General features: G+C 46.3%; 1 protein-coding gene across 2 annotated transcripts in view; it reads left to right on the top strand.

The window, feature by feature from the left end:
* DCAF12 (DDB1 and CUL4 associated factor 12) overlaps window positions 1-26,872 on the top strand; it is a 136,473-nt gene that overhangs the window by 82,532 nt on the left and 27,069 nt on the right. For both annotated transcript variants that reach the window (XM_029581189.1, XM_029581197.1), the window contains exon 6: window positions 12,234-12,299. In XM_029581189.1, coding sequence (XP_029437049.1) covers window positions 12,234-12,299 — 66 coding nt within the window. The remainder of the gene's footprint in view (window positions 1-12,233; window positions 12,300-26,872) is intronic.

The following is a 26,872-nucleotide window of genomic DNA, read 5'->3' as shown; positions in this document are numbered from 1 at the left end:
CTAGATCTTCCCTCCCAACATTTAAACTGAATAAACATAATCTCTCCTAAAATTCAACATTCATATTATGTATAAACCAGTTTAAACAAGAGCGGCGTAGGGGTTAGAGCAGTGGGCCGAAAATCAGGGAAACAAAGGTCTGAATCCCATTTCCCCCACTGAAATGTTTTGTGACTTTGGGCTAGTCACATTACCCTGTTGCCTCACATACCCACTTACATTGTAAGCTCTCTGAGGCAGGGACTTATTGTATCTGATTTCTGAAACAAAAAAAAGACTGTAAACTACCTTAAATATTATTTGGGCAGGCTGGGTACATATCCCAAAACTTAATAATTTTTAATATGATTTTAAAAAGCTCAAGTTTTTTCACTTACATTTAATGTGATGGATGTGTAGACCTGCCGGTTGCTGATCTTTCAGTCTGGATCAGATGATGAAGGGTTGCACCATATCTGGTTTGTTCTTCTGTTATTTTCTCTCTCTCTCTTAAATACTTTGTTTTAATCACTCACCCATCCAGTCCTTTGTTCGCTGTCTCACATCCCCTGCCCCTCTTGCTCACCTCACTCCTCCGTTCTTACCACCTTGCCCTCTCCCTTGTTCACTCTCACTCTCTGAAGACCCTTTGCTCACCATTTCACCTCTCCAATTCCCCTTTCACTCGTCCCCCAGTTTCTGTGCCCACTCCCCCCATTTCATTATTTTCTCCCCCCAGCCTTAGTTTATTTTATCTCCCTATTCTCTTCCTCCTTCTCCCTGCTTTGTTTCTTTCTTCCTGCTCTCCTGTGTGATCCTTCCTATATCACACCAGACTACAGGAGTCACCTTCCAACCAGCAGGAGGAAAGCAGCATCAATTCTTTTTATCTGCTTCCTGCTCTGCTGGCTATACTATGAAGTTTGACTGCACAGGTCTGGCCTACAAGACTACAAGGTCACGCATGACTCAGATTTTATAGTAAAGCCAGCAGAAGAAATATGCAGTCACAGGTATGCATTGTAACGGCTTTCCTCCTGCTGATAGAGTGATTACGCTGGGGAAGGGGTGGGGGAAGAGTGTAGCAGTAGCAGCTCAACATCTGCTTTGGCTGTACCCTAGATGCTTCAGTGGCCAGCACCTCACTTTTCACCTGTTGATGCAGACTGTCCCCTTCCTGGAGCCGATTTGGCTGCTGCCTGGAAGTGACCCCTACTCCCAAGGTTGCCAGCACTATATTTAACAGTTGAATTTTACCTTTTTCTATTGAGAAATTAACTGCTCTTAAGCATGATGCCTTGGAGAAATTTGAAAGTACTTGAGAGCCTTATCTTTTGTGGTTGAAGAAGGGGATACTTGAGTGGGCCCTCTGGAAGATTTGGTATTTTCTTTAGCAAATCTTGACGGGCTGTAGCTGTCTGCCTACTTGCTGCTTTGGTTGTCCTATTCCTCTGGATGGGGTTAGGATGGGGGAATGGAGGATGGATGGGGGTTGCCAGCCTTCTTCATCCCAGGGTCCACAGCACAGTTTGCAGCCTACAAGTTGCTCGGAACTTTTGAGGAGGAGCTGGAGTGCAGGGTCCAGTTGGTGGTGCAGTGGGTATTGCAGCACCGGTGCCGGCACTCACACCAGCTTTCACAGCAATCGGAAGTGGTCAAATCAGCTCTCAAGAAGGCTACGCACTTTCGGACCCCCAGGCAAGGGTCATAGAAAGTGTTTCAAGAGGCCATTCTAATTGCCCGTATTGCTCTTACCCAGCTGTACATGACCCAATATTCTCGCAACCTCTGGAAGTGGCTGCCTCAGCAGCAGCAAGACCCCTTCTTATCACTGGTGCATCAAGGCCTGGAGTGTGGAAAATACAAGGTTCGTTCAACCTACAATGTTTTTGAGACAGCAGCGGGAATGGGTGCCCGCAGAATGGCATGGCTGTGGGCCTCTGATCTCCGATTGGTGGTACAGAAAAGACTCACTGACCTGCTGTGCACAGGAGAAATATCTGTTTGGAGATGGGGAGAGGGACACTGGATCGCCATGAGATCCTCAATCAGCTCTCTGCCAGCACTTCAGACCCTCCCTCCTCAGCCAGGAGGTCTGCGATGCAGGGTCAGAGGAAGTCTTTCTACCGCCAAAGGAAGTACTATCCTCCGGCCCCCTTGCTCCCGTTCAGAGAGTGAGATCACAAGGCAGTCCCAGCAATAGAGTGCTCCCATGCTCCAGCCGGCTCCCCATCCAAATCCTTGGATGGGATTTTGACTGGATTGTAGGGAGTATAAGCCAGCCACCTATACCTGAGACGCTGCAGGCTATGGTTCTTTGCGGATCACTGGCCCAGTATAACCTTAGACCAGTGGGTCTTGTCCATCATCCACCAAGGGTACCAATTAAACCTATTGGGAGTACTGCAAAATTGCTCCCTGTGCCTGTTTTGGAGGCCAGTAGCACATTAGGAGGTACTACATCAAAACTCTCCGCTCTCTTTAACAGCCAGAGCGGTCAAGCTTGTCCCACCAGTGTAAAGAGGGTAGAGATTCTACTCCTGGTACTTCCTGATTCCAAAGAGAACAGGGGACTCTGTCCCATCCTAGATCTAAGGACTTTGAACAGATTTCTCAAAAAAGAGAAGTTCAAGATGGTTTCCCTGGGCACCCTGATAACCCTCCTGTAAAAAGGGGTCTGGCTATGCTCCCTTGATTTAAAGGACGCATATACACACAAAGATCTTCCCAGGTCCCAGGAAATATCTCAGATTTGTGGTGGGGAAAACAGCATTTCCAGTACAGTGTTGCTGTTTGGGCTAGCATCGGCCCTACGTGTCTTCACAAAATGTCTGGCTGTGGTGGGGGCACACCTTCACAGACTGGTAGTACATGTTTTTCTGTACTTGGACGATTGGCTAATCAAGAGCACCTCTCAGGTAGGGGCTGACTAGGCCTTGTGCTTGACCATTCAGGTGTTGTAGTCACTAGGGTTCGTCATCAACTACCTAAAGTCCCATCTCAGCCAGTCACCTTGATTGGATTTCATAGGAGTCCTGCTAGAGACGGTTCAGGCAAAAGTCTTCCTGTGCGGTCCAGGGCAGTCACCTTGGCATCAATAGCGGTGGTGATTCAACAGAGCCAGCAGGTTTCAGCTTGGCACAGGTTAAGGCTGTTGGGCCACATGGTTGCAACTGTCCATGTTACTCTCTTGGCACACTTACACATGGGCAGAGCCCAGTGGACACTGAGAGTGCAGTGGTGCCAGGCCATGCCAAACTTCCAGGCTTGCATCCAAGTCACCCACTTTCTCCGGGACTCTTTGTCCTGGTGGCAGGCTTTCTCGAATTTGGAACGGGGAATCTTTCCAAAATCCCCCTACCCAAATTGTCCTAACCATAAATGCGTCCATCTTGGGGTAGGGAGCTCATGTAGAGGGGTTCCACACTCAGGGCTTATGGTCCACCCAGGAAGCACAGAGATCAGCTGTCCAGCAAAATTGTCCTGATACAGACAACCAAGTTGCTATGTGGTATGTCAACAAGCAGGGAGGCACAGGGTCATACCTGCTGTGCTGGGAAGTGTTCCAGATCTGGTCTTGGGCCCTGTCCTAGGGGATGGTACTCAGGGCCATGTATCTGGCTGGAACAGAGAATGTGATGATGACAAACTGAGTTGTTCCTTCAGTCTTCGCGAGTGGAATCTGGATCAGGGGGTAGGAAACTGGATCTTTGTCCTCTGGGGAAGTCCAAATGTGGACTTGTTTGCGTCCCCCTGCAACAAGAACGTAGCTCAGTTCTCCCTGTACAGGCCAGACTGCAAACCATCCTCGGATGCCTTTGCCTGACATTGGGGCAGGGGTCTTCTGTCCACATATCCTCAGATTCCTCTAGTTACGAAGATTCTCTTGAAGCTTTGCGAGGACTGAGGGACTATGATCCTCTTAGCCCCTCATTGGCTAGGACAAATTTGGTTTCCACTCCTTCAGGTGTTGTCCATTAAGAAACAGATTATTCTTGGGACTTTCCCAGATCCCATCACGCAAGATCAGGCCAGGCTGTGGCATCGCATCCTCCAGGACCTGTTGCTCACAGCCTGGATGATGAGGTTAATCCTGCAGCTGCTCAATCTTTCTGGAGATGTCTCTGATCCTGGTGGCTTCCAGAAAGCTTTCCACTAGAAAGTTTTTTTTTATGGACTGAAGTGGAGGATGTTTTCTGTGGGGCATGAGCAGAAGGCCCTAGATCCGTTCTCCTGCCCCACGCAAAAACTGCTTGAACTACCTTCTACACCTATTGGAGTCTGGCTTGAAAACTAACTTCGTTAGTGTTCATTTCAGTGCAGTTGGCACATATCACAAAGGCGTAGATGGTAATCCCATCTCAGTTCAGCATATATTTGTACACTTTATGTGGGGCCTGCTTCAATTGAAGCCTCCCCTAAGGGCTCCTGCTGTGTCTTGGGAATTCAGTGTGGTGTTAGCTCAGCTGATGAAAGCTCGTTTTGAACTGCTGCACTCCTGTGACCTGAAGTACCTGACCTGGAAGGTCATATTTTTGGTCACTTCAGCAAGCAGGGTCAGCGAGCTCTATGCCTTAGTGACTTATCAACATTATACTAAGTCTTATCATGGTAGGGTGGTCTTATGTATGCACCCTAAATTCCAGCGTAAGGTGTTGACGAACTTCCATATTAACCAGTCCATTGTTCTCCCAACATTCTTTCCCAGGCTGCATTCATGCCAAGGCAAACGAGCCCTGCACAGTTTGGATTGCAAGAGAGCCGTAGCTTTCTATCTGGAACAAACAGAAGCTCATAGACAGTCCACCCAATTTTTCATTTCTTTTGATAGGAATAGATTGGGAGTTGCTGTTGGCAAACACATTAACCAGTTGGCTATCAGACTGCATTTCCTGTTATGTCCAGGTGGGATTTCATCTTGGGGGTCATGTCAAGGCTCATTCTGTCAGAGCCATGACAACGTTGGTGGCCCACTTGCAAGCAGTTCCTGTGGAGGAGATCTGCAAGGCTGCGACATGGAGTTCTCTCCACACATTTGCATCTCACTACTGTCTGGATAGGGATGGCCGACATGACAGTAGGTTCAGCCAGTCTGTCCTTTGGAATCTCTTTGCTGTGTAGAACGCAACTCTCTCTGCCTAGGGCCCATTGTTTGGGTTCAGGCTGTCTCCCCCTCTGTTACCAACAGCACTGTGGTTGTGCCCATTGGCACCTGATTGGTGCTTATTGGTCCCCTTTTGTGTTGGGAGCAGCCTGTAGCTAGGGATTTACCCATGTGTGAGGACTACCATCCTGCTTGACCTAGGAGAAAATACAGTTGCTAACCTGTAACAGGTGTTCTCCTAGGACAGCAGGATGTTAGTCCTCACGAAATCTGTCTGCCACCCTGCGGAGTTGGGTTTCTCCTATTTTTAAAAATTTTTATTGTAATTCTTTGAGACTGAAGATGCATGGAATAGAGCATGCTGGGCATGCTCAGTATGCTCAAAGTTCCAGAAACTTTGACATAAGTTTTCCATGCCAGGCTCCATCTGATGTCACCCATGTGTGAGGACTAACATCCTGCTATCCTACAACACCTGTTACAGGTAAGCAACTCTGCTTTATTGATTTGTCTGCCCACTGGTCTGGGGCTGAGGGGTTTGCCCACTTAATTTTCAGACTCTTTAAATGAGAAAGAAATCTTTGTATTAAAGGCATGACAGAATGGAACTACCGGTATGTAGCCTGCAGTTGCAAGTGACCTTCAAGTTGAAATTGCGTGCTTTGCGCTGCATGTCTCCCGTACCAGGAGAAAATGGAGATTAAAAGTTACCAGTTTCTGCCAAAGTCACTACACCGTCCTCTACTTTGAGCACTGGTTTGTCCCACACTTCTTGCCTTGGAAGTTCTGAGACTGCCTTTAATATATACAGCCGCCATGCTAAATTTGGGCCGTGTTACTGCAGGCACATCTTAGTTTGCTAAAAAAGTTAATATAGAGCCTCTGGTTTTGGCACCAGGAGTTTTAAATATAGATTAAATACAAACGCCAGGAATCCATTCTAGGAATAAACTGACACCAGAATTTTTCAGATTTCTTCATTAGTCCAAAGTATTGGTGTTAAGGAGAATCCGTTTTTATTTCAGCAGCCATCAAAGAAGCAAAATTGTCTAAGGAAACTGTTGTGGTTATGTCTACTCAGCCTGCAGATCCTTTAATAGAATTAGAGGAGCATTTTGACAGAATTAACAGCTCTTTTGAAGAGGTCTATCAGCCAGTCTGAGAGAGGGCAATTTGGTTAGTCTTAATTCATTTTCTGCCTTTAGTAAAGGAAAAATCAGCGAGAGTTCTTCATGACAAATAAGTAACTGTGGTTGTAGTGAACAAGCAGAGAGAGACTCTGAACCAAAAGCTATTTGAAGAGACACCATCTGTTTTCACGGATAGAGAAAAAGCTCCTACAAATTTCAGCAATGCTCATCGTGAGTCTGAAAAATGCTCAAGCTGATTTTTCGGACCTAGGTTGGATCCAAGTGAATAGGAACTCATTCAGTAGGCTTTTGAGAAGATATTGGATTGCTGGGGCACTTCTAAGATGGATCTTATGGCAACTCGCAAATGCGCCAAAGTTTATCAATTCTTCATTTACAAAGAACGAAGGGATAGTTCAGGTATGGGTTAATGTTTGTATTCCCACCATTGCCACGCATAGGTCGGACTTTAAGAAAAGTAGAGATGGAAAAAGCTCGAGAAATTCTAGTGGTACTGGATTGGTCTGTGGCTCTGAGATAAATCAACCACTACAATTCTAAGGAAATTGTCTTCTAGTTCAAGGGCCATTTAACGTGGAGGATTAGTCTCTATGCTGTCTTATAGCTTGGCCTTTAAGAGATCAAGATTGCATAGAAAAGGTTATTCTTCCTCTTTAATTTCTACTCTATTTAAAATTGTGAAAGAATTCTTCTTCCGTACCTTATGTTGCCCTTGGTGTTTGTTTTTTTGTTTTGTGTATTGCAAGGAATGGTTAATATTGCCCGGGCTATCAGATATTTCAAACATTTTAATCTTTAATCATTAAGATTTGGATAAATATTTGGCCCTAAATTTGCTGAAGATTCAGGTAGCTGCAGTTTCATATTATAGAAGTGTACAGGGGGTCTCGGATCCAGCCCATCCGGATACTGCACGAATCCTTCATGGGGTTAAGAGAATACATCCCTTAGATCAGTGGTTCCTCAATGGAATCTTAATTTGGTATTGCAGTAGCAACTCTGAATCTTTAAAATACGCTTCTTTAAAGGACCTTTCTTTAAAGGCAGTTTTTCTAGTTGCTATTTATTTAGCAGGACACATTTCTAAGCTTCAGGCTCTCTCCTGTAGAGATCCTCTGATTTTTACCTCTTGATTCATAAGAACATAAGAAATTGCCATACTGGGTCAGACCAAGGGTCCATCAAGCCCAGCATCCTATTTCCAACAGAGGCCAAACCAGGCCACAAGAACCTGGCAATTACCCAAACACCAAGAAGATCCCATGCTACTGATTCAATTAATAATTGCTATTCCCTAAGTAAATTTATTTATTTTATTTATTTATTTAGCATTCGTTTATATACCGAGGTATAGCAGACATTGCCTTCACTCCGGTTTACATAATAACAAACCAGTTACATTTAAATCCATAACAGTATAACAGTAAAAAATTGAATCGGAACAATAACTTAGTAATGGTCAATAAATACATTAAATATTAGAAAATATGATTGTATAAAAAATCTTGTAGGGGGATGGTTGAAACCGTAACAAAAGCGAGAAGGTTTCTGTGAGTCAGGGCGGTCGTCGTAGGAGGGGGATTGCTCACGTAGAATGGAACGTACAGAGGATGAAATCAAAGATTTATGTTCTGTTGTCATTAGGTGAGCAACCATTGTAGGACTGTGAGAGTAGCCAGGCTTTAAGTTCTTTTTTAAAAGATTTAACGTTTACTTGCGAATTGAGGTGATGAGGTAAATTTGATTAATAACAGTTAATGGACTTCTCCAGGAACTTCTCCAAACCTTTTTTTGAATCCAGCTATACTAACTGCACTAACCACATCCTCTGGCAACAAATTCCAGAGCTTAATTGTGTGTTGAGTGAAAAAACATTTTCTCCGATTAGTCTTAAGTGTGCTACTTGCTAACTTCATGGAATGCCCCCTAGTCCTTCTATTATCAGACAGGGTAAATAACAGATTCATATATACTTATTCAAGACCTCTCATGATCTTAAAGACCTCTATCATATCCCCCCTCATTCAGTAACTATTTGTACAGTGCCGCCATTCTTGCTGAAAGTGGTTTCTAGTTTTCACCTAAATTAGACTGCATTTCTTCCAGTCTTTTCAAGGGAAGAGTGTTGGGGCAAAAAACAAGCTTTTGAGGTTATTGGATGTTTGAGTTCTTCTTAGATACCTAAGCACTTTTACTAAGCATTATAGTTTGCATGTTTATGCTAAAGAGGATGCCATTTTCAGAGTGGCTCTAACCTCCACCCTCCTAGATTAGTTGGGCTTTGGTACTTCAGTTGTCTGGGCTTGTGTAGCAGGATTAAAAGGAAGGAGAAATTTATACTTGCCTGTTAATTTCTTTTCCTTTAGTCCTGCTGTACCAGTCCAGAGCCTTCCCAAGAAGTTAAGGGCCTAATGATTGTGAAGAATATCTTACACCTGGGTTTAAGTATGAATATGTGAAGTTATTGGAGAGGATTTCTGTAAGATTTGTTTACAAATATTTACTGTACATTTTAAGATTTGTAAATTTCCATTCACTTTAGGTAGAAAGATGCATTTTTAACAGAGGATCTTCTTGCTTTTTCATGTTTTCCATGGGTGCCATGATTTTATAATGCATTCTCTGGTTTGTCATGGGAATACCAGCTTTAATTGTGCACAGCATGTAAATAGAGGTGATGTCAGAAAGTCTTAGAACTCTACCTCCATCTCCTGGAAGGGAGTAGTAACCCACTTGCTTGGACTGGTGTAGCAGGACTAAAGGAAGGGAAATTAAAAGGTAGGCATACATTTCTCCATTTGTTATGCTGGATGGTAGGTTGTATAGGGAAATATATTGTCTGTCTTCATCAATAAAAAGATCTTTAAAAAAAAAAAAAGCTATTACCATATTGTCATATTTGAAATTCATGACATACTACCCCTTTAATTTCCCTGAGAGCAGCTATGTTTGCAGGGTTGGCCAGTCTGTGGCTTTTGCCCCCCTGGCCACATAGCATCTGAGTAGTACTGCAGAGGACAGGAGGGGAAGGATGGAGCAGAAAGCACACAATAGAGTAAAATAAATCAGAAGAGAGCCTTGCTGTTCCAGCTCCCCATATCCGTCCTGTCCTCAGTGCTGTTTGTTGCTACAGATACTGAAAAAAGGAGCTGCAGCAGGGTTCAGAGGGTTCTTTTTGCTCATCCCTGCTCTACTTCTCACTCCTTTTCTGCAGTCAGCAGCAGTGAAGAACAGGAAGGGGAAAGCAGAGAGGGGGTGAGGCTGGAGCTGGCAGGACAGCAGTCAGCTTTCTGCTCCAATCCTCACCATCTTGTTCAACTCCTCCACACCTATGCTCACCCCACCTGCTGCCTGGGATAGAGGGCTCCCCTCTCTGGAGGGAGAGATTGGCGGGTACACAGCTCACTATGCTTCCAAGACAACAGAAGAGAGGACGAAGTCATCCAGAGGTCCAGTCAGGCCAGAATAATTTGTGGCAAGGGAAAGAGTGAATTGTGAAAGGGGGGAATAGAGATGTGGTTGAATGTAGGTAATGAATACTTTGGGGAGCAGTGCATGATGGGGGAGGAGAGGGGTGTGGATGCTTAAAGGAAAAATGGTGCAAAAGTGGATGAATGTTTGAGGGTAATTACATGAAAAGGGATTCATGTTGAGGGGACAGCACAAGAGGAAGATGGTGGTGGAAGGTGAATATTGTTTCCCTTCTATCTCTTTAATGTCAGCAATGCAAATTGGACTCTTGGCACCGTATTCCTCCCTAAAGCCCAGGGCTGGGATGTGGAAAACAGAGGGTGAGAGGGCCAGCATAGACTTTTACGAGTCATGGGGGGGGGGGGGGAGTGGAGGGGTGATGAGAGAGCCAGGGATAGAATGGTTTCAAAAGGACAGGGAAAGACGGCAGAGAGGGTTGTGACAGGAAGAGAGTATGTGTGCAAGAACGCTATTGGTGATTGTGAGGAGGGTGCAAAAATACAAATGGTGTCACAGTGGAGAGGAGGGGGGGGTGAAAGGAAAGGGAGAGTGAGGATGAAAGACAGTCAAGGGTAGTGAAGGTTGAAGGAAGGGTGAGAGAGCTAAGAGGGGATGGAGAGGGAGGGTGACGGCCAGAAAGGGGGGGGTGGGGCAGGGGAGAGAATTGATGCTAGTGTGTGATGGGAATGGAAGGATGATAGAGCTAGAACTAGCAATTGGATAGGGAAGGATTTGAGAGAGACGCGTGGGTCAAAGGAGAGAGAGCAGTGCAAGAGGAGGTGAATGCTTCTTGGGGGCTAACTTTAAAAGGAGTGAATGATGGTGAGAGAACTAGAAGTGGTAATAGAGCATGTATGCGAGACAGCCGTAGAGGACACTGGAGGGGAGTGTCGGAGAGAGCAAGATGGAGTGGGGCCAGGGGGAGATATTGGTCGTGGGCAGAGGGTGAGGAGAGAGAGAGGGAGCAGAGTAGCACAAGTAGTGGAGAGGGAGAGTTAATGTTGGGAACCACTACATCCCTGTCATAGTTGCTGAGAGAGACACTGGTAGAGGCAGGGTGGGGGATTGAGAGACTGATGGGGCCAAGAGAGACAGACAGACATTGATCAGAGCATGGGTGGGAAAACAGAAAACTATAGGAGGATTGAGCAATTGGGGGGGGGGGGGGGGGGGGGGTCCAGGATGGGATTGAGAGAGAGATGGTGGGAAAGGGTGGGGGAATTCAGAAACACTGGTGAGGAAAGGATGGGAGGATTGAAAGACTTGTGAGACAGGTGGAGGGTTTGAGAGAGAGTACTGGGAACAGGATGCGATTGAGAGAGATGGGTGGGGACAGGGTTGGAGGATTGAGATACTGCTGGGAGCAGATGGGATTGAGAGAGAAACTGGCAGGAACAGAGTGGGCAGCTTGAGAGAGGTACCCCATCTCCCCCCTCATTTTTCTTTTCAAATCTTGAAGTTCTTTAGTATTGTGCATTCCGATTTCTTGGCTCTTGGTACATGAAAGGTTGACCATCCCTGATCTATATGAACCAGTTGAATATTTTCCATATGAGGGAATATGTGCCTATGGCTGCTTCCAGTGGTCCTGAGTAACTGCAGGGGGAACCGCTCAAAGCAAGTAGGCAAGGAGACCAGGCTTCAATCCTGTTTCTGCTGCCTCTTGCACTGAATGGATGGCAGGCAGAGAGCTGCAGCAACTCGGGCCGGTTCCTGTTTCTTTGCCAACCAGGGCAGGACTGCTGCTTTGAACACATGGCTTTATACTGTCCTGAATGGTTCACAGCAGCAGTCAGGCCCCAGGCATCAGAGGAAGAGAACATAGCCTCGTGCACTTTAATTTCCACTTTTTCTTGCCAGCCCGATCGACACAGGGGCAATGAAGGAGGTTGGGAAAGTGGCATCAATAGACCTAAAAGAGATTGCGGGTGACAAGTAGAGTGTGTGAAAGAGGAGGTAAAAGAAAGTGAGGTTGGTGGATTGGGGGGGAGGGGGTTGGTGAAAAATGGACTTGGGGGTGGGGTGAGTGAGTAAATGTGTGCATATATTGAGAGGGTGCCCCAGAAAGGGAGGTGAGAGAGGGGACCTCATGAGAGAGGGGATGAGGACTGAGGGTTGGGGATGGGGAGAACCCTGGAGATGCAAATAAGTGGGGTTGAAGCTGAGGGAGGGATGAATTTCCCCACTCAAGATCCCAGAACTTCTTCTTATCCCTGATCTTTCCTCCCTTTTGCTTCCCTCCCGGATATCTTTTTCCCCATTTCTGGGATCTCCTCTTCTTTCCCATATCAATAACTGAAATCCCCCACCCATAAAACTTACAAAAGAGAAAAATAAATTATACAGAAACAAAGCAAGTTTAGAAAATTAATCTTATTTTTATTGTGCAGAATGATTCAAATATATTCAAATGTGCTGCAGAACTGCCACAATTTTCTAACTTTTGCGGCAGAATCTATCTTCTGAGCTACTGCAGAAGATTGGGGGCTGTGCAAATTGTTGAAACACTTTTGATTGTCTCGTTGTAGGAGTTGGGTGCTGTGTCCCTGGATGGTTATTTTCACCTTTGGAGAGCAGAGCACACTTTGACAAAGGTACTTTGGCATCTCTTCTTACAGTCCTCTCACAGATGTTGTAGTAAAGATAAGCTATTTTTTGTCGATAAGCAGGCTGAAATAACCATGCTTCATAGGACGACTTCTTCTGACAGTACATTGGAAAGTTGTCTGTGAAGTCAGTTTTGATGTACTGGGCATTCACTGGACTTCCCGCGCAAACGACGTTCCAGAAATCTGTTCAGTCTTTTCTTTCATCCGCACTTCACATGGATGCAGGAGATCCTGTCTCTCTACTTCTCTGAATTCTCAATCTTTTTCTAAACCACCCCCCCCCCCCCCCAAAAAAAAACACTTTTCAGTGCTAAGATGGCTTCGTGCCCTATAGCAGATTTTTAATATCGTGCCTGCGGATATATAATGTCCATTACAGATGGCCATGCTGCTTGTTATATCTGCTTGGGCCCAGATCATGACCAATCAAATTGTCGGGACTGCGGCCATATGTCTCCAAAGGCTCAACGCCAGAGGGTTGAAAATATAGCCTGTCTGCAAACAGACATCCATCAGCCTTCAGGAACCACTTCGGGCAGTGCTTAAAGCACCAGTGGTGAAAAACATAATGTTTTACCTATTCCACAGCCAGATTCTAAGAAACATAGCATAAATACCAAAGGGTCATCTTCAGAAATATTGGTGCAAAAAACCTTTTAAGTACCCTTCTACAAGCCCGGGAGCTCAGAAAAAAAAAACAAGCAGCAAAGAAAAAAAATCACACAGCATGTCGACACATGGTACACCAAAGAAGCATGGCATAATAACCACACACGGTGCAGCGACTCACATCACGTCATTAAAGCACGGTGCCTCAGCAGTACACAGTGCAGGTACGGCTCACGGCACATGACCAACACACAGCTCCTCATCCAGGCACAATGCATCGTCAGTACACGGAGTTCCATTGGCACACACTGTGCAAGAGCAACTGTCTAAGGAAACCCACGGAGCAAAACGTTGACAAAACTCCCAAGACCAGAGCAGAGAGGGATCAGAGTCTTGCTCCCTAAGACCTTCATCCCGAGCAAGTTCTTCTCTCTGACAGGGATTTGGCACAGGACATAAGGGCAGCCATTCCACCACCCACGATGCCAATAGCTACATATCCATCAGGACTACCTCTCTACCCTCTTCCAGCCATGGTCTCATGACCCATGTTAGTTTCCACCATATGGCAGGAAGGTTTCCATTTGCAAACCCCAGGCCCAGTCACTTCTGTAATACCAATTTCAGTTCTGGGGTTGGATCAGGATCAGGTTTTGGTGCCTAAAGAAGACATTCCGCAGCCATCACCTGGGAAATGCTCACATCAGGCTGGGGAGAAAATATGGAAATAGGGTTTTTTTCCACTAATTTCTCTAATCCCATCACCTTTTCCGCTGGTCTACCTGACTCTTCTGCCCAAAGAGAAAATGCCAGGAGTGTCACTGCTCCCTCCTCTATCTTTGTTGTCTTCTGACAGTTACTTACCAGAGGATCTGCCACTTCCTCTAAGTCCAGGGGAACTTTCACCACCTGCCTCCCTGCTGCCTTTTCTACCTTCAGATGCCTCCCCAGGGGAGACCCCAATAGTTCCATAGGGCTGCCATCTGATCCCCCTGAAGAACTATGGAACAATACTTCACGTCCACCCCTGGATAGAGCAAAAGAGGAAGTTACACAAATTCTGTTCCAACTGACCCACTCCTCACAGAGAAGCTCCAGATGTGTTCCTGTTGCCATGGAGCAAGGGTCTGCTCTAAGCGTTTCCTCAAATACCGTTGATCCCCAGAACAGTTTAGAAATGCATGCGAGATCAGGCGAGGATGATTCTTATAGCCCCGGCATGACCCAGATAGTCATGGTATGCCTATCTTGTCCAGTACTCTCACTCTTCTCCACAGAAACCCGGGAGTGACCCAGAACTGCTTAACACAGGAAGAGGGATGTCTCCTTCATCCCCTACACTCCATTCTAAATCTGACTGCATGGATGTTGAACGCATGACCTTAGCGCAATGGAATTTCCCTGAACAGATTCAAGATGTCTTGTCAAGGAAACAGTCTACCAGGTGGAACTACAGATTTAAATGGCAGCGTTACTTCAGTTGGTGTGCGCACAATGCTGTAGACCCCTATACATGCAAGCCCCGACATTTACTCCAACATTGGACTCGCTACCGTGTCGGTTAGAATGATTCTCAGTGCCATAGCAGCATACAATCACCGTGAAGACGGAGCATCGATCTCCCCATATCCATTAATATGCATGGGTTTCTTTACCTTTGATCCCTGTTCCATGGGACATAAATATAGTTCTATCGTCTGACAACTCCCTTTGAACCATTGGAGTCGGCATTGTTGAGGTTTCTCACCTGGAAAGTCTTGTTCTTACTGGCAGTCTCCTTGACTCAGAGGATAAGTGAAATGCAGGCTCTGGTACATTTTCCACCTTATCTCCAGTTCTTCCATGATAATTTCACTATGTCCACATCGAAAGTTCTTGCCAAAAGTAGTATCACCATTCCATCTCTCTACCTATTTTCTGCCCAAAACCACACAAGCATGAAAGAGAAAAAATGCTGCATGCCCTAGATTGCAAAAAGAGCTCTAGCATATTATAAAAGAAGCGTTTAGTCTCAGAGAGAGACTTTACAGCTATTTATTTCCTACAATCTAAACAGACTGGGATCACCGGTACTTAAGCAAATGCTTTCTAATTAGATCATGGCTTGCATAAAGCATCGTTATGCTGCAAAATCGCTCAGTCTTACAGACCCAGTAAGAGTGCATCAGGTGCAAGCAATGACAACATCCTTGGCACATTTAAACAATGAACCTGTTTGAGATAAAGCAACTTGGTCATCGATACATACAATATACGAGAGAGTCACCAAGTATTTATTGCAAACATGTGCCGAAAATTACAATCAATATTTAGAGAAAATACATAAGGACCATCATACTAAGCACTCCTGGTCATTGAAACCTTCATTGCTTTTTATTTAATCATCTGTCCAAAGTTCAAGAAATTCTTTTAATAACTTTTTTGCATATAAGAAGTACTGGTGTGACTTTAGATAATCCCCTGATGCAGAGGTTTTACCTCGAAACACAGCGCGTGTTGGGACTGCTGGAATTCTCAGACCATAAAGGACACAAGTTTTGTTGCATTTCATTTTATTTGCAAAAAAAAATTCTTGAACTTTGGACAGATTAAATAAAAAGCAATGAAGGTTTCAATGACCAGGAATGCTTAGTATGATGGTCCTTTTGTATTTTCTCTAAATATTGATTGTACTCATTGATACATAAATTCATGTCCCCCTACTGTCTTGACTCGGCAGCATCAGGAGACAGTGCGGTGGGAACCACAGTCCTGAACCATGCTGCATCCTCCCAGTTGCTTGCCCACGGGGTAGCTCGAGTTGCAGGAAAAAAAAAAAAAGCAAGAACTGATGCAAATGTAACTTATTTTGCAGCAACCCTCAGCTTGGGACTCTCCAAGGAGAATGGCTAATTCAGCCTGCATATCGACAGAAAAAAAAAGTTTTGCTTACTGTATATGGTGTGTTCTGTAGATAGGAGGGTGAATTAGCAATGCAAATCCTGCCCTCCTCCCTGGACAGCAACTTATCCCAGGAATTCAGCTAGGTTAGCTATAGACTGAAGAGTTCAGACTTTTATAGACTGGTTGTTTGCGTGGGAAGTCCCATGCATGCTCAGGTCATCAAAACTTTAATTGACTTGCGAGACAAATCCACAATGTGCCGCCAGATAATGTCACCCTATGGATCATGGCTAATTCATCCTGCTATATACGGGAAAACACTGTTTATGGTAAGCAAAACTTTCTTTTACTATTAAACCTCCATGATACCTTCTACTGTGGCAAGAAATGAACTGAGTTTTACTCTGATGAGTAATTCAGCAAAATTGCTATATTTGAAAGAAGTTCACTTCATATTAATTCAAAGGAACTGCAGCAAGCAGTAATACCCATTTATCAATTCATATTTAAGTAATTAGTAATTAGTTTGGAAATCCTTTGAGGACTCCTGGGTACCCCTCGGGCTTGGAGTATCCTTATTAGTCAGTATCAAACTGTCAGTCTGAAGAAGAAATGCTTACACCGCATGAACTAATTCTACACTGGTTAATATGATTGTTAAATGTGATGCTCTCAAGAAATACCTTGGAGTTGCTTGTGAAGAATAACATTGAAAATCAGTACTAATTGTTGGCTGTGTACGTTTTTAATCTCTGCACAGAATAGCAAGAATTCAGTTTTTTCTTTGTAAATCCAGGTAACTATCCCCCATATAATTGGGTGGAACTGACCCTGAAATCTATCTCTAGATTGAATCTTGGAGTAATAAAATACAAAACAGTTTCTAGTGAAGATGAAAACATGAGCATATTCTTCATATTAATTACATCACAAAGTTCTGCAGTGGGAATCCGCTTTCTAGAGATCCTTAATAAAACAGAAATGACAAGAGGCAGATGGCACCTTATAGATCAATTTGAGGCCTGAATTTTTAAAGACAGTCCACTTTGTCAGATGCAGGTTATTCTTGGTGCAGTGCATCAATTTGGGGTGGTGTGACTCTTGATTGGGACCATCCCAAAGACCTGAGCTGACACAGTAGTACTTTTTACCAGTTGTCATTTAATTTGTTGTGCAGTCCCTGGTTGCGTAGTAACCTATAGAAGCCTTCCAGCTGCTTCAGTAATTGAAAGGAGCACCGAGAGATGAAGTTGCCCTTTAAGCATGCAATATAGAAATATTTTGATTGTCATTCTCTGCTTTCAACCTTCTATTGCCAAAGTAAAAAAAAAACCAAACAAAAATAAACTATATTTACAATAAAGTATCTGCCTCTTTCATTAACCCCAGAGAACTTTTTAACTCTATAAAACAAATCATTAACCCAATCAAGTTCCACCTCTAGTGCTTCTCCTTCTCCCAAACCAGGGCTCAACCTAGGTGACACTTGCAACTTTTCTGAAAAAGTTGCGTCTATTAGCACACCATTTAACAACCTTCCGAATCATTACTTTGATGGCGTAAGATAGGCAAAGTCCGATATAGTATCAGAAACATACCAATCTCATTATTGATAAATTAAACTGTTCCACACATCCTCTCAACCCTCCGGTTCTACAGCTGTAATTAAACTTTTATAAAAGCCAAAACACACTGTTTTGTTACCCGGTTTGTAAATGCCTCCATCTCCACTGGCGCTCTAAAAGACATCTTTAAAAAAAAAAAAGTTCATCCCACACAACTATCAAAGTATTGTCCCGTCTCTTCTCACTCATACTTAGCCAAGATTCTGGAAAACATTTTATTATAGCAAATCATTAATTTCATTGACTCGTGCTCTGTGTTGGATCAATATCAGTCCGGTTTCTGGAAACGTCACAACACTGAAATGTCCTTTCTAGTTTTGGCACAGTGTAGCATGGGTTTGAAAGCAGTACGTCTTGTGCGCTCATTCTTCTTGATATCTCCTCTGCGTTTGACAGGGTTGATTGCTCTATTCTCCTTTCTCGGCATAGTGGTGATTGGTACAGTTCTTTCCCACTTCACCTCTTACCTCACTAATCATTCCAAAGCATTGCTATTGTTTCAGGTATCTACTCCTAAACTCCTGTATTGTCTGTGTTGTGAGCGAACTTTAATCAGCATCTACCTGACTCCTCCCTCTTGCTTACTTGCAAGCCTTGGGATACATTATAAACTTCATGCAGGTGGCATACAATTCATTTTTTTCCCCTGTCATCCTATGGTCCTTTTATAGAACAACTTATTTCACTTTGCCTTTCTTTTATTCTCGCTTGGCAGCAACACAACAAACTTGCCTTGAACATTATTAAAAGGGAAATAAATGATCCTGCTTTTTTGATTTCCCACTCCCCACTCCCACTCCCCCAGATAGAATAACTTTCAAAAGCAGTATGGAACTTTGGTGTTTTCATTGACCCATCTCTATCAGTGCATGATCACATTAAAGCACTTGTCCAATCTCCTTTTTTTAAACTGCATCTATTTCGTCACTTCAAGCTTTTGTTGGCGTCTCTTAATTTTCACACAGTTCTTCCATCTTATCTTTTCTTTGGTCTAGACTATTGTAATTCTCTACTCACTGGTCTCACAGCTTGCACTGCCTGTCCTCTTCAAATACAAAATTCTGCGGCACGTCTCTTAAATAACACTCCTATATGGAATTGAATCACCCCGGGACTGGCTCCCTATCACTTATTGAATACAATACAAATTGGCTGTCATTCATTCTCTACTAAACAATAGTTCCTGTACGTACCCGGATCAGTCCAGACAGTGGGTTGAGCCTCCTTTCCAGCAGGTGGAGACAGACTAAAACTTGAAGGATGCCCTCTATCAGGACAGAGCCTATCCTCTAACCCTTCAGTATTCGTCTGTCTCCAGCAGGTGCAGCATCTCCCCTTTGGTTCTCTGCTGTAGGCTAGTCAGCCTTTTTCTTCTTTCTTTTGCTAGGCTCAAGCAAGTATTTCTTGTCAAAAAAAAACAAAAACTAGAAGGGAATTTTGCCGCTTTTTTAGTGATTTTTCCTGTTTCTGTGTGGGAGATGGTGCTGTCTCCCAGCTCTTGCCCGGCTCAGGGGGGGCTTTGCCCCTTTTGCAGGAGGGGGTTCCCTGCATAGCCTGAGTCCATGGACGCTTCCAGGTGTGGGGACAGACACTCTCTGGGCCTCGTTCCCCCCATCTGGCTGCCGAGAGGGTTTTGAACCCGCTGCTGCGATCAGTAAAAAACAAAAAAACAGTTTCAAACTTTAAATAAGTTGCAGGTACTCACCTGCCTCTAACTTATTGGCAGCAGTTGACCAGCTTTTTTTTTTTCTGGTCAGAGTAGGCCTAGAACCGGCAGCCAGACAAGCAGAAGGCAGCAGGTTTCCCTCCTGCTCTCTCCTGCTGTGCAGGCTGTCAATCAAGCTTTTTTTTTTCAGCTTTTTTTTCTTCAGCCTGGCTTAGCTATGTCCCGGCCTGCCTTTCTTGTGGGCTGCCTTCTTCGTGTTTTTCGCGTCAGGGCCTCTGCAATGCTTGCCTGCCGGGTGGGGAAGGTCCCTCCTCGGCAGGACAAGCAAATTTAGCCCGGGGCTCCACTCCTCCCGGCATGGCCAGGCCTTTCCCGGGTCGGCAGAGCCCGGGAACGGCCGCCATCTTGGATTTTTCATCGGGGCCGATTTCAGTGCTCCCTGGGGCTGGGGGGCCAGATTTTTTTGATTTAACCCTCGATTTGGCCCCCGCGGGTTCCCAGGAGGGTGGTCCTGATCTTCCCTCGCCCCCCCTCCCCTCCCCCCCGGCAAATCCAGGGTCCCTTTTTCAGCGGATTTCGTCCTCCTCATACACAAATCTTACTTAGCCAACTTGCATGAGCAGGACGAAAGCCCCCCCCTCACCAAAAATCCCTCGCTCAGCGCCGTTGACCGCTGGACCGGCTGCGGAGCCCAAGGGACCAGTTCGGGTGCGGGTGGTCCCGGGGTGCCCCCCCTTCCTCCCCCCCGGTGTCTCCCGGGTCCTCAGACCCCGCTGCTTCCTCGGATTCGGCAGATGCCCCCCCCACTTGAGGGGGATGACCCCAGAGCCCTTCGTCTTTTTCGTAAGGAGGAATTAGAGCCCCTCCTTCCCTTTGTGTTGCAGGAGCTGGGTCTGGAAAGTCCCTCTGTGGATAATCTCATGGCCTTGCTCCCTAAGGATATGAACCCGGTTCTGGGGGGGGCTCCGGCCTCGGCCTTTCCCTTCCACCCCATACTCAAGCTCCTTATCCTTCGGGAATGGGAGGCTCCTGAGGGTTCACTCCGGGTGGGGCGTACGATGGATAAGCTCTGTCCCCTCCTGGAAGAGGGCTTGGAGCTGCTGCGATATCCCTCGGTAGATTCCTATGTCTCTGCGGTGGCCAAGCACACCACGATCCCGGTGGAAGGTTCCACGGCTTTGAAGGATCCACAAGATCGTAAGTTGGAGGCTCACCTGAAGCGCATCTTCGACGTTCTGGCCCTCGGGGTCCGAGCGTCTTGCTGTAGCAGCCTCATGATGCGGGTGGGCCTTCAGTGGGTTCAACAGTTACTCTGCTCCCGGGATCTTCTGCCAGGTGAGGCAGAACAAGCTGAACGTCTGGAGGCGGTAACCGCCTACGTATCGGACACCCTCTACGATCTGGTCCGTGTGCAGGCGAAGGCGATGGTTTCGGCAGTCGCTGCCCGGAGGATCCTTTGGCTACGCCACTGGTCGGCTGATCAGTCCTCGAAGACTCGGCTGGGCATGCTGCCCTTCAAAGGTAAGATGCTCTTTGGTGAGGATCTCGAGAAGCTTATGGACTCCTTGGCTGCAACAAGATCCATAAGCTTCCAGAGGACCGCCCTAAGTCCTTCCGATCCTTCGCGTCCTCCCGCTCTCGCTTCAGGGGCCAGCGTCGCTTCGCTTCTCGGGGGCGGGGCGGTTCTGCGAGGGGGGTCTGCTCGTGCTCAGTCCTGGTCGCAGTCCTTTCGTGGCAGGCGGCCCTTTCGCGAGGGCCAGCCCGTGCGTGCCACCACCAAACCTGCCACGCAATGAAATTCAGCTGACCTATTCCTTGGTCCCTTACCTCGGTGGCTGCCTCTCCCTGTTCTTCGAGGAATGGGTCAAGATCACGTCGGATCAGTGAGTCCTCGACATTATCAAAGATGGGTACGCTTTTGAGCTCGTCAGGGAACTGCCGGATCTCTTTCTTTTTTTCGCCTTGCGGACGGGCCAAGAGGGACGCGGTGGTCCAGACTCTCTCCAAGCTTCTGGATCTGGGGGCGGTGGTCCCAGTCCTGGAGAGGGAGCTTGGCGCCGGCCAGTATTCTATTTACTTCACCATGCCCAAAAAGGACAGGTCCTTCCGCCCCATCCTGGACCTCAAGAGGGTCATCGGGCCCTCAAGATCCCCCACTTCCGCATGGAAACCCTGCGGGCGGTCATTGCGACGGTCCGTCCCGGAGAGTTCCTTGCTTCCCTCGATCTCGCAGAAACATATTTTCATATTCCCATTCACCGCGACTACCAGAAGTATCTCCGATTCTACATTCTCAACCAGGACTTCCAGTTTTGAGCTCTCCCCTTCGGCCTCGTGACCGCTCCTCGCACCTTCACGAAGGTCATGGTAGTGGTAGCGGCGGCCTTGCGCCGGGAGGGGATTCTCGTCCATCCCTATCTGGACGATTGGCTCATTCGGGCCAAGTCGGAGACCTCTTGCCAGCGGGTGGTGGATCGCGTCCTGGAGCTCCTTGCCTCCCTCGGGTGGATAGTGAACTTTTCCAAGAGCAAGCTTCAGCCCTCCCAGGAGTTGGAATTTCTGGGAGCTCACTTCGACACCCGAGTAGGCAAGGTTTTCTTGCCACGGGCGCGTGCCCTCAAGCTGATCGATCAGGTCCGGAATCTGATTGCGCTACCTTCTCCTACAGCCTGGGATTATCTCCAAGTCCTGGGATCCATGGCTTCTACCATCGACCTTGTCCCCTGGGCCTTTGCTCATATGTGTCCGTTGCAGAAAGCTTTGCTGTCCCGTTGGCAGCCAGTGTCGGAGCAGTTCCACGTAGTCCTTCCGTTCTTGGATTCTACTGCCGACGAATTACAGTGGTGGCTGTCTCTTCCTCATCTTCTGCAAGGGATGCCTCTTCAAGCTCCACAGTGGATGATAGTGACCACGGACGCCAGCCTGTTGGGCTGGGGTGCGGTCTGCCTTTCTCAGTCCACCCAGGGAACATGGTCGCAGACTCAGTCACGCTGGCACATCAATCGACTGGAAACCTTGGCGGTCCACCTGGCTATTCAGGAGTTCCTTCCCCTGGTCCGCGGCAAGGCGGTACGAGTCCTGTCCGACAACTCCACCACAGTCGCCTACATCAATCGCCAAGGGGGCACTCACAGTCCCCTGGTAGCTTTAGAAGCCAGCCGTCTCCTCGCTTGGGCGGAGCGTCACCTACAGTGCCTTGCGGCTTCTCACATCGCAGGCAAAGACTATGTTCAAGCCGACTTCCTCAACCGGCAGTCGCTCAATCCGGGAGAGTGGGAACTCTCGGACGCGGCCATGGCTCTGATAGTGGATAGGTGGGGTCCCCCTCACCTCGATTTCATGGCGACTCTGTTTGCCGCTGTTCTTCAGCCGCTGGAGGGAGCACGGCGCAGAGGGTGTGGATGTTCTGGCTTTGCCTTGGCCAGCGGACGTCTTTCTGTACGTGTTTCCCCCGTGGTCTCTGGTGGGGAAAATCCTCGGGAGAATCGAGCTCCACCGGGGTCCGATGATTCTCGTCGCTCCTGAGTGGCCGCAAAAGCCTTGGTTCACGGATCTCATCAATCTAGCGGTGGACGGGCCCCTGCGCCTCGGTCATCTTCCTCGTCTCCTCCGGCAGGGTCCTGTATTTTTCGACCAGACCGATCGCTTCTGTCTAGCGGCCTGGCTTTTGAACGGTGTCGCCTGAGGCGCAAAGGTTATAAGGAGGAGGTCATCTCTACCTTACTGCGAGCCCGGAAGCAGTCGACTTCTCTGGCCTATGTGCGCATCTGGAAGGTTTTTGAGTCCACGTGTACGGAGGCGGGGGTCCCAGCGCGCTCCGCCTCAATCCCTTTGGTTCTTTCTTTTCTTCAGAAGGGTCTCTCTAAGGGCCTCTCCTTCAGTTCTCTACGCGTTCAAGTCTCTGCGCTCGGCTCTCTCCTGGGTCGGGTGGACGGTCATGCCTTAGCGGCTTACCCAGACGTGATTCGTTTCCTGAGGGGCGTCAGACACCTCCGCCCCCCCCCCCCCTCTCGGGCCATGTGTCCGTCATGGAGTCTCAACCTGGTCCTTCATGCTCTCTGTGCGGCTCCCTTTGAGCCTCTTCGCCACGCTACGCTCAAGGATCTTACTCTCAAAGCTGTCTTTCTGGTCTCTATTTCCTCTGCTCGCCGCATTTCCGAGCTTCAGGCGCTGTCCTGTCGGGAGCCCTTCTTGCGTTTCTCGGATTCCGGGGTTTCTCTCAGGACGCTTCCTTCCTTCTTGCCTAAGGTTGTCTCGGCTTTTCATGTCAACCAGTCGGTCGAACTCCCAGCGTTCTCTCCGGAGGAGATTGCGGGTACGGCTGGTGGCGACCTCCGTCGGCTAGATGTAAACGAGTCTTGCTTCACTATCTCCAGGTCACCAATGACTTCCGGGTATCGGACCATCTCTTCGTCCTTTGGCGTGGTCCCAACCGGGGTAAACAGGCTTCTAAGACCACGATTGCGCGGTGGTTGAAGGAAGCCATTTCCTCGGCGTATCTTTGTCAAGGTCGTCCGCTTCCTGAGGGTCTGAAGGCCCATTCTCTGCGTTCTCAGGCTACTTCTTGGGCGGAGAATCAATCTGTCTCCCCGCAGGAGATTTGCAGGGCCGCCACTTGGACGTCTCTGCATATTTTTGCTCGGCACTACCGTCTGGATATACACGCTCCGGTGTTCGGTTCCTTTGGGCGGCAAGTGCTTCGAGCGGGACTGTCTCGGGCCCACCCAGTTTAGGGAAGCTTTGGTACATCCCACTGTCTGGACTGATCCGGGTACGTACAGGAAAGGAAAATTAGTTCTTACCTGTTAATTTTCGTTCCTGTAGTACCACGGATCAGTCCAGACGCCCTTCCCTGTCTGTCTTCTGTCCTTTCGAAGCTTGTTTTCTTGCAGGTCTGCAGATTTTCCTAGCTTTTCTTTGTGCAAGATCACGGAGCAATTACACCGGAAGCCTTGGTCATTTTCTAATACCAAGTCGATGCAAGAGCGTATAGGTATATTATATTATGTTTTTCTACATTATTCTATATTTGCTCCGTTGAGCTTTATAGTTACTTGCTTGATCCTATTCTTGGGTTTCTTGTTTTTTGCTTTGACAAACGTTATACTGAAGGGTTAGAGCAGAGCTTTCCAAACTTTTCATGTTGGTGACACACTTTTTAGACAAACATAATTTCGGGACACAGTAATTCAGTTTACTAGCAAACCAGAGGTTACAGGTTAAACGAACTAAATGTATTTCGACAATTTATGTACGTTTCCTTAAATATATACATAATAAAATGTTTCACGACACAACCTATCTTGTGAAAACCTCTCATTTATATTAAAAATATATAATATTCAAAGCTTAATGTTATTGTTCTAATTTATGAATAACAATAATAAAACAAAGTTATTGTGTTATTCAATTTACCTCTTTAATGAGATATATGAGCTTGATGGGATGAACACAGATTTTGAATATTTGGTGTTAATAAGAAAGTCCAAAGGGTCTTCTGCGTAATTTTAAAAAGCTGGCCAGTTTCACACTATATAATTATTTGATAGCCTCATTCAACTAATTCTATATGGCTATGAGAGTGAAGACTGGAATTTATAGGAAGGGACAGAATGTCAATATAAATCCTGCACCTCCAGTTCTGTAACTCTGTGCATCCACTGAAATTCCCCCAAACAATGGAGCTTGGATGTTTCCCTTACAGCTCATCATACTAAAAGATATTTTCAAATTCTGGTGTCACCTCACAGTAACAGCAGCACAAACACCTTCCACTGCCAGGCACATTGTGAACTAACACAAAACCTCGCAAAAAAGACACTCAAAATCTATACTGCAATCCCATCGTAACATAACAGTAATAACACCAAGGACTCAAACAACAATAACCCTACCTGTGAATAAGCAAGGGTAAATATTACCCTGGGTCCTAGAATACCAATACACCACCTACTGAGGAAACAAAACAAACCCGATTGCTATAGATCCCTATGCTAGTAGAATCTCTCATCATGGTCACACACACAGAGCAGAGACAGACCCTCACCAAATACAGAATAAAGGAGCACAAATTTGACAAAAACCGACATGGAAACCCCAAGAAGCCAGACTCTGTGTATTAACAATGGAAAAACAGAACCACCATTCCTCATAAAACAAATAAAATCAAGAAACATAAAGCATCAGTTATAATAGTAAAACTATACTAATAAAAGAATATTTTAAAACTACTGATAAATAGACTTTCTATTAATTAAAATCATATACATTTTTTACAATTTCCCAAATACCAATAAAATATTTAAAAACGGCACATATATCAAATAACACCCAATAATTAAAACTAATAAGGATTTTAAAAAGCCCCTGCTGTTCATACGTGGGAGCTCTTGATTTCCAGTCACCCTGATATTGTCAAGGATTAGGAGGTTATCCTCTCTCTCTCACACATACTCACATGTCCATTCTCTCTCACACATACACTGTCACATACATACATATTCATGCTCTTATACCCACCATAACTTCTCGCTCTCGCAGACACTGACACACTCTCAGGCTCTAAGACACTCTCTCCCCCTCCACACACACCCCCCACACAAACTCTTACTCCCCTGGATTTTCTCATACACACTCATGCTCTCACTCTCTCTGGCTCCCTCACATACACACAAACACACACACCCAGGCAAGTTCCCAATCACTCTCACACAAACACACACACCCAGGCAAGCTCCCAGTCATTCTCACACACTGAAACTGACCCCCAGGCAGGCTCCCATTCATTTTCACACCACTCCCTCACAATCCCCCAGGCATGCACACATTCATTCTCACACAAACAGACCCCCAGGCAGGCACCAATTCATTCTCACACAGGCAGGCACCTATTCTCACACATACAAACCCCAGGAAGACACCCATACATTCTCATACACAGACACACCCTCAGGCAGGCACCCATGCATTCACACACATACACCCCCAGGCAGACTCCCATTCATTCACATGCTCACTAAAGGCAGACCACCTCTCTTTCTTTTGCCAGCAACCTCAAGAGCCTCTCTCATTCCTCTGCTGCCACTGTCACTGATGCCGCATGGGTATTTGGGAGGCGCTGATTGCTGCTATTGGCACTGAAGCCCATTCTGTTGCCTTCTCTGTGTAGGCCCCGTGGGTTTCCACTTCCTCCATGTTGATCTCGTACATTGTGAGATCTGCATAGAGAAAATGCTACTTTTGCACATTACCAAAAATTACATGTGCCAATCAGTAAAAAGTAATTTTTTTTTTTTTTACCTTTGCTGTCTGATCTTAGTTTTTTATCAGTTGGTCACAGGCTTTTTTGTTCCACCTTTCCTTTCTTATTTTTTTTGCCAATTCCTTTCATATTGTCTTTTTTTTCTATTTCTTTTCTCTCCATCTATCTTCTTCCCTCAAACATACAGTCAGGTTCTCATTCTCACATGCTTTCTTTCTCACACACACACACACACACAGGCTCTCACATGCTCTCTCTCATACAATCATTCATAAACAGTCTCTCTCTTGCACATGCTGTCTGACTTGCTCAAGCACAGACTCTCACTGTCACATGCTCTCTCTCATACAATCATTCATACACACAGGCTCTCACTGGTACATGCTGTCTCTCTCACACACACATAGGCTCTCACATGCTGTCTCTGCAAACATTCAGGTCCTCACTCCCACACACAGTCTCTCAACTCATCTCATACATGCACACAATCTCTCAACTCATCTCATACACGCAC

This window comes from Rhinatrema bivittatum, chromosome 1 (genome assembly GCF_901001135.1).
Source record: "Rhinatrema bivittatum chromosome 1, aRhiBiv1.1, whole genome shotgun sequence".
In the NCBI taxonomy this organism is placed as follows: domain Eukaryota; kingdom Metazoa; phylum Chordata; class Amphibia; order Gymnophiona; family Rhinatrematidae; genus Rhinatrema; species Rhinatrema bivittatum.
The sequence above is the reverse complement of the archived record's forward strand: the minus strand, read 5'-3'. Positions and strand labels throughout refer to the sequence as shown.